The following is an 8,804-nucleotide window of genomic DNA, read 5'->3' as shown; positions in this document are numbered from 1 at the left end:
AATGAACTTCTACAGCATTTATTAATCTTGGTTAATGTTAATCTCAACATTTACTAATTGCCTACATATTATAGATCAAAAGTTGTATCTGTTCACATTTGTCAATGCACTGTGAACATTTACATTTTTATTTAACTATCATTAACAAGGGTTAATAAATGCTGTAACAAATGTATTGTTCATTGTTAGTTCATGTTAGTTTATGCATTAACTAAATTTAACAAATGTGACCTTATTCTAAAGTGTTACTGAGCATTTTATTATTTATTAGTTGTTTTGCAATACCATTTTACTATCTAGTTATAATTTTGGGTTTCATGTTTACCTGATAATGCAAAATGGCATTTTCTTTGTAGTAGAGCACTCTCATTCTCACTTTTATTTGAATAATGCAGTCATTTCTAGACATTATGAGTGAGATGGAAAAGCAAAAGCAACAAGCTTTGTGAAAACAATTGGATGAACTGGATTTGTCCAGGGCTGAGTTTTTGCCCCTGTAGTCCAGTCCTGCACCTCAGCAAATGTGCATTTGCACCCCATATGTGTACTCATACCCTTGACCAAGGACTCAAACTGGGGTCCATGAAAAAGTTCAAATAAAAATGTAAAAATGTTTTAATATGAAAATGGATATAAATAATAAAACAAATCTTTTTGTAATAAAAATAAGTTACACAATCTTATTCCAGTTCCAGAATATTCTAATTAGATGGTCTTTAATGATAAGATTATCGCTCTTTAGTTTATTATAGGCCAATATGTTTCTCTTCAGGCTAACACTTTAGAATATTGATCCTTCTTTAATGAATAACTACACAGGAACAAACAAGTAATGCATTATTAACTACTATTAACTAACAGGAAACTCTGATTAATGAATTAGTAAGTAGCCTAATAGTGTTCAGTTGAATGTTGTAGCTCACTATTAGCTAATCAGTAACTTCTAGTAGTAATTATACTACAGCATATGACAAAAAATTATGACTTTGACCTATGACATATGACCTGTACCCCTCCCCCATGGGACCACCCAAAAATTTCCCCATCCCCCCATAGCTGACCACTGTATAAACCCCATGACCTTGAGGTTATGGAATTTAAATGATGGTTGACCTATGGACCTATGATTTTTGAACTTTGACACCATATTTGAAGTCCTGATGGTGATTTATGAACTTTCGGGGTCACATGAGCGGTGTGACAGCATCTGCATTCCGGCTCATCTTTAATCTTCCTGTGCAAATGAGAAGCAACAAGTTTCTAGAAACAGTCAGATCAAAATAACAAAAGAATAAACATGGAATATCATGGAGTCAGACCAGATGAGCCTCTGTGTCACAGCATATAGACTGTTAACTCCTTTCCAGAGTGAATGTTTTTTTACTTTTTGAAATGTGTGTGTGTGTGTGTGTGTTTTCTATTTTATAAAATATACTATGTTTATTCTTTTGTTATTTTGATTCTTGATTCTTTTTGGTTCTAGAAACTTGTTGCTTTTCATTTGCACAGGAAGATTAGAGATGAGCTGGTATGTGGATGCTGTCACAGTGCTCATGTGACCCTGAAAGTTCAAAAATTACCCTCAGGACTTCCAATTTGCATGGTCAAAGTTAAAAAATCATCAATTTGTTCCACAATACAAATGACCCACAGGTCAACACCATAGGTATTTCAAAAATGCAGGGAATCAATGGGCATATTCATAACCAATGTTAAAGGTCAACCGTTGGGGTGAGGGGATATATCCCAAGGGCTGATATCATATGTCATAAAGGTCAGAGGTCAAAGGTCAGGTCGTCCATCATTTTGACACATGCTGTAGTATCCTTACTACTATACTGTTGTTTTTTTTATACCCCCCCAGAGAACTACTAAGAACGACTATACAGATTCATAATTAACATGAATGATGCATAATGTATAATTCATTCTAAAGTGAAGGTCATTGTAACCCACTAGTAATGACTGAAGTATTACCAAATCCTTCAGAAGGAATTACTAATTATTTGGATCAGTATGGACTACTTGCACTGAGCCTCGTGACGCACATCCGGTTTGTAATATTACGGCTCAGTTGCTTCCGGTTATATATATTTTCAATGCGCCGTTATCACATAGATAACTAAACCCCTCTTAAAACGAGTGTCCTCGGGATGATTTTAAATTCCAGACATATTCAGAGACAAGAGAAGAGATTCTGATGATTACCGTGTACAGACCTTTCCAAACTCAACAGAACTTTAAGTTTTAATCCAACATAAGCTGTGATTCTTTCACCACAGGGTGTCAGCGCTCTAATAGTGATTGCGACGCTGCAGTGTGAGACGTGATAAATAAGATCAGAATGAACATAATATTTTAGTCTCTATTCTGTGCCATTTTTTCTATTTATGTAATTCACACATTTATGCCAAAAATCCTAATAGTCAAGGTAGTTGCGCTGTCATTGCGTTATTCTTTAAGATTAATTAATAACACCGTTAAAGCAGTTATCACATTCATTCAACTATTTCAAACACTGGAATAAAAGAGCAGTTTTAACTTTTTTTTGTTTGTCTTGCCATCGTGATAATGCGTTGTCACCCATCGTTACTACACTTACCATAGTAAAACAATGCACTTCCTGTGTTTATCAGTCAAATTCATTTAAATGTAAATTTAACAGGTATGAAATATGATGACTAAGAGAAAAACACTGCTAATGAGAAGACGAGCACTTGACGGCGGAAGGTTAGTGGGGAAATATATTTATTTATTATTCAGAATGCGCATTTGGAAGGTAAATATATTAATAAACATTTCAGCAGGTTGAAGATAATTAATGTTAATGCAGAGAATATGATTAATTGTTTAAAAAACATTTTGCAGCCCTAAAATGTAGTAATAATCTGCGTTTTCACAAGAAGCTCTCTGTATATAAGTGCGCTGAACGCTGACCGGAAACGCTCGAGCCGTAATAAGTAGAATGCGGAAGTAGCTGTGCAAGTAGTCCATTCTTAAGTGAGAAACATGATAACTCTAAACTACTGGAGTCATTGTAAACTTTTGAGGGTAAAGTGTTAGATAGTAGCCTAATAACTCAAGAGTTACTATATATCCCAAAAGTAACTACTAGCCTACTTATTTGGATCAGTATTCTAAAGTGAAGATCATAGTAACCCACTAGTAATTACTCAAGTGTTACCAAATTCATCAGAAGGAATTACTGTAGAAAAACATACAAAAACCTCAAAAGTTTACAATGACTTCAGTAGTTACTAGAGAGTTATCATGTTTCTCACTTTAGAATATGATCCAAATAATTAGTAATTCCTTCTGAAGGATTTAGTAATACTTCAGTCATTACTAGTGGGTTACCGACCTTCACTTTATAATCAATTATACATTATGCATCATTCATATTAATTATGAACCTGTGTAGTTCTTAGTTCTCTGGGAGGAATGAAAAAACAGTAGTTACCTTCAACTGAGCACTATTATTCACTAATTCATTAATCAGAGTTTCTTGTTAGTTAATAGTAGACCTAGTTACTGTGTTAATGCATTAATTTGTTCCTGTGTATGTTCCTGTTCCTGTGTTCATTAATGAAGGATCAGTATTCTCTTCAGGTTAGCTACATTTAGCTATTTAGTTAAGAAAAGGGTCACTCGCAAAGGGAACATCATATTTAGGCGTCTGTGGCTTCAAAAAGTTTAAAAACCTCTGCCCTAAACTTCGTTGTAATTATATTATTTATGACGGACGGCCATTTAATTTTCTTTCGAGGGCGGAGATTCCCGGGCTCTGCTGTCTGCGCTCTCTCTCTCTCTCTCTCTCTCTCTCTCTCTGTGCAGTCCTCTCGGTCAATCCGTGCACTGCACACCTGTGCCCACAGACTATCAAAATATTCCCTTCTAGACTGGTCTGCACTGTTTATTCAGGAAATTTTGCTATTTTCTCGAGTTGACTGAGGTGAGTGCTTAGTGTTTATGTGAGTGCGTGTATCTTCATGCACATTTCAAAAGCCCGCGAACAGAAAGAAACTTCCTGCTTTTTCGTACGGTATGTTCGCGGGCTTTGCACGCCACACCACATGCACCAACCTTGATTTTTTTTTTTTTTTTTTTTTTTGCGTTCTGTTGCATGTTTTTGTTTTTAAAACCGTGTATTATATAATTGTTGTTGTTTTTGTTGTTGTATGGGTGTACAAACGATTCTGTAGTCATTACAGTCCTTTTAAATACTCTCAGATGGATGAAACTGAAACTGTCAGCAACCATAAAACAAGTCAGGCTACCAAGAAGGGCAAAACATCAGATGAATTAAAGAGAAAGAAAGCTGTTAGGAGGAATTCACAAGTAAGTATTACACTTTTTTTTTTTTTATCTAAAAAACAGCTTTTATGTAACTTTTTAATCTCACAATTCTGACTTTTTTTCTCACAATTGCAAAATTTAAAGTCGCAGTTGTGAGTTATAAAGTCAGAATTGTGTTATAAAGTAAGAATTGCAAGATAGTCACAATTCTGACTTTATCTCACAATTCTCAGAATTGCAAGATATAAACTCACAATTGTGAGTTATAAAGTCAGAATTGCACGATATAAAGTAGCAATTCTGACTATAACTAGTAATTCTGACTTTATATCATGCAATTCTGACTTTTTTTCTCAGAATTGTGAGTTTATATCTTGCAATTCTGAGATAAAAAGTTGCAATTACCTTTTTTATTTTTTATTTCATGGGGGAAACGAGCTTCCATACTAAAACCTAATGCCCTGTTATTTAGATTAGGTACATGCTGTTTGAGAAAATTATGTTTTTGAACAATTATTACATTATATAATTAATAGTATTTTTCTATTTTTATGTCATGTAGGGAGCCAAAGAAAACCAACACAAATGTGTTCAAAAGACTAATTTACCTAAAAGAAAGCGGGAGCCCCTTCAATCCACCAGCAATATTTCTGACCATTACCCTAAAAAGAAGCATGCAGGTACATTTACAATCTGTTTTATATTAGCAAACCAGAATATTAGCCATCTATATTAACTCATCTATATTTTTACAGTGACAAAACAGGAGGAATTTTATTCCATGTCACACAGACCTCTTGGGTATTGTTTGATCATCAACAACTATAACTTTGGGAGTACGTCACTTGGAAACCGGAAAGGGACAGAGAAAGATAAAGGTATTTTTTTTTTCTTAAATTCATGTGCCCTCATAAACTTTTCAACTTTACTGATGATACATTTACTGGCATGAGATCACAGCAATAGCAAACCATAACCATCCAATCAATTCCCAAGAGACAAAATCATGTACCGTACTACATTTTTTTCTTGTTCGAGAAGCTGTTTCACTCAGCTATATGTCACAATATGAAAGAAAAGACTATCGCAACTTCTGTTTCATGCCGACTTTAACATAGTCTACTACTGAATGTAAAATATGGCTTTATGGTGAAGACTTAACTGTACTTTACCTTTGTCTCCTAGATGATCTTACCAGAGTGTTTGAGAACATGTTCTTCAAAGTTGAGGTGCGGGATGATTTGGAAGAAAAGGATATTCGAAATGTGATAAAGGAGTTTGCAGAGAGGGATCACTCTCAAATGGATGCTTTTGTCTGCTGTGTCCTCTCCCATGGAGAGAAAGGGTCTGTTCTGGGAATAGATGGAAATCAAGTTCCGATCTGTGAACTCACACAGCCTTTTGCTGAATGTCTCACACTAGCATGCAAGCCCAAGCTTTTCTTCATTCAGGCCTGTCAGGGTAATAAGGCCCAGCAAGGTTTGTGGATGGCCGATGGACATGAGAGCACCACAGAAGAAGGAACAATTGAGGAGGATTCTCATACTGCAGCATTACAGAGTATCCCTAAAAGTGCTGATTTCCTCATTGGAATAGCATCAGTGGAGCACTGCAAATCTTACCGCCATGTAAAAAATGGGTCTATCTTTATCCAGGAGCTCTGCAAGCAGCTGGAAGATGGCTGTCCAAGGTGAGTCAAGTGCATGCTTCGATTAGGTTTCTTCTATTTTCACATATATTCCTGTTGTAATTGCAGCATTTCACTAATCAAAGCACCAGAGACGTTGAGATCTGATATCCTGACGAGGATGCAAAAGGCTCTGTGTAACCCAACAGCTGGGCTGCTGCAGTAAACTAAGCCACTGCTGGGGTTGTTGCGTCAGAGGGCGGGTGGGGAGGAGTGTATTGTTTCAACTATCGGTGAGATTGACCAGCCTCTAACCCAACAGCTGGGTTACACAAAACCCAACCATGGAAAAAATAACCCAAAAATTGACCCAACAGGCTCAATGTTTGGGTAGAAAAAACTACCCAGCGTTTTTTAAAGTGCGTGAATAAAAGGCCTATTTGCACTTGGTGTTAACATCCAGTTTGAGTTTATCAAAAGTAGTGCAATGCATCTTGAAAACACACTGTGGTCTGATCAGTCAAATCACCATCTAAGTTTGGGAACGCATATGGCCACATTGCATTTGTAAACACTAATGTTTTAAAGAGTCCCATACATCATCGAAGGACGACCTACTCATGTAACTAATTTGTATCTCTTTTTCTGACAGGAATAAGGACATAAACTCAATTTTGACAAAGGTGAATAGAGCAGTGAGCTCGCAAACTTTTCAGCGTTTCAAGCAGATGCCTGAGGTTCGTTACACTCTAACCAAAACACTGGTCCTTCCCATGAAGCATGTCTCCTGATTGGCTGCAGCATGACAATCAGGCATCTATTCTAAAAGACATGGTCAGACTCAAAGCACAAAGATGTGCAGTTTGTATCTTTGTTACTTCTGCATTTATGTCAACATTTATGTAGTGCTGTAGTGCATGACACTGACAACACCAAGGTCATCAGTTTGATTCTCAGGGAATTTATGAATTGATATCTATCTATCTATCTTGTGGGGAAAAAAGTGCCTTTTGTAATACAGGGTTTCATCTGTTTTTCATTTTTCATATATATTCCCTGAATGTTGCCTTCGAGAATCAATTATAAGTGCGTTGAGCTGGACAATGTATTTTAATTCTTAAGGATTGTGTTTTTGCACTGTTTTTTTATTCATTGCAAGTTTTTATCAGCTAAATTTTATAGTGCTGTTTGATCTGATGGGTTAAAAAAAGAAGCACTCCAGGTCCTTATTATGTTGTTTTCCTGGAAGACGATTAATAATGGTTTGATGTTATGACCATTAGTTAATGATTGACCTCATTTATGATAGCACTGCTTCATTTTAATAACTAGCTGACAATCATCAGAGGCATAGGACGGCTCTGAGATGAGGTTAAATTAATTGGAGAGATCAGTAAAGTAAGAGAAAATTATTTTTGTAAATGTATTTTTGATGAGCATTAATTACTAAGCCAAAGGAATGAGTGTCGTGAATAGTGTGAATTAGGAGCTTCGTTAAACATATTGTACTTTAAAACAATTACTTCAAGAAAGACATGACAAATGCTTTCCTTCCAAAATATTTTTTTTGCTGACATATTTTATCACTTAATGTGATTGAATACTCTTAATATAGCCAATTATTAACACTGGACACAAACTGTAGTTTGTAGCAATTACAGTGTCTTTATAATTCTGGAAACATGCTTTGTGAAGCCTGACAGACTGTTTCTTTTGGTCCTATCCCATGGCATGTTTATGTGTTGTTGTTGATGATTGTTTATTTTAATTGGATAATGTCAAGTATATTTCATTGTACATGAAGTAATACAACCGGTTTTTGTATTTAAACAATTTTTATGACTTTTACATGCAAAAAAAAAAAAAAAAAACTTTGTTACGGTTTGTGTAATATGAACTCATATGCAAATGTGCTCTCCAATAAACACCAGTTTTCCATTAACTTGCTGATTAAAGACCTTAATGAATTTTGATACATTCTGATGCTAGCTTAACTTATTTTAGGTAGGCTATGTTTTTTGCTTCCAATATAGTTCCTTATTTACATGCTTCAAATTAATGTTTGTGTGTACTAAGCATGACTTGTAATTGATTAAAAATGCAATATAGTAATATTATATACTATATCACATATCATTGTGTAAAATTAAAATTAAAATACTCAATTTCTCATGACACCACCTCTACTGCCGTAGATCCGCTACTCGGCTACCAACTAAAGGAACGTCTACCTCGGATACTGACCAACTTTTTACAAGTTGCTTGCGACTATCGCTTAAAGGAAGTCATTTAAAAAGGTTGTGTGAACAAATTATACTGTTAGCGACGATTCTCTCTGAGCAATCAGTGATCTGCAGTGTTAACATCACATTTTAGTAGATGTACTGTAGTAGATCTCTTTCACAAGATGTAATATAAGTCTCTGGTGTCTCCAGAATGTGTTTGTGAAGTTTCAGCTCAAAATACCCCACAGATCATTTATTATAGCTTGTCAAATTTGCCCCATTTGGATGTGAGCAAACGTCATTTTTGTGTGTCTCTTTAAATGCAAATGAGCTGCTGCTCCCAGCCCCCTTTCCAGAAGAGGGCGGAGCTTTATCATATGGCGCTTCAGTTGCTCAACAACAACAAAGCTGGAGAATCTCACGCAGCCAAAATGAGGATTGTCAGTAACGGTGTTCAGCCTTACATTGTTCAAACCGGAGTCGACACTGATGGAGAGACTCAGGAAGAAGTTACAACTTTTAGAATGAAACTGGACGTTTCTGAATGGTTAGTGGATAAATTGATGTAGTTGCTGTGGAGTTGATTCAACTCATCCACTAGCATGTGCCGTCATGTTCATCTTTTGTGCAAATTCAGTGTTGATGAATTTGCACGA

The 8,804-nt window shown here is 35.7% G+C and overlaps 1 protein-coding gene across 1 annotated transcript; it reads left to right on the top strand.

The window, feature by feature from the left end:
• The first annotated feature begins 3,833 nt into the window (after positions 1 to 3,833).
• On the top strand, positions 3,834 to 7,827 carry casp8l1 (caspase 8, apoptosis-related cysteine peptidase, like 1). The gene is made up of 6 exons (XM_067373986.1): positions 3,834 to 3,952; positions 4,231 to 4,338; positions 4,859 to 4,976; positions 5,052 to 5,174; positions 5,482 to 5,986; positions 6,576 to 7,827. Exons 2-6 carry the CDS (start codon positions 4,231 to 4,233, stop codon positions 6,712 to 6,714), a joined length of 993 nt encoding a protein of 330 aa, XP_067230087.1. The 5' UTR covers positions 3,834 to 3,952; the 3' UTR covers positions 6,715 to 7,827.
• Positions 7,828 to 8,804: the final 977 nt, after the last annotated feature.

This window comes from Chanodichthys erythropterus, chromosome 21 (genome assembly GCF_024489055.1).
Source record: "Chanodichthys erythropterus isolate Z2021 chromosome 21, ASM2448905v1, whole genome shotgun sequence".
In the NCBI taxonomy this organism is placed as follows: Eukaryota; Metazoa; Chordata; class Actinopteri; order Cypriniformes; family Xenocyprididae; genus Chanodichthys; species Chanodichthys erythropterus.
This window is presented reverse-complemented; position numbering and strand designations above follow the sequence as displayed.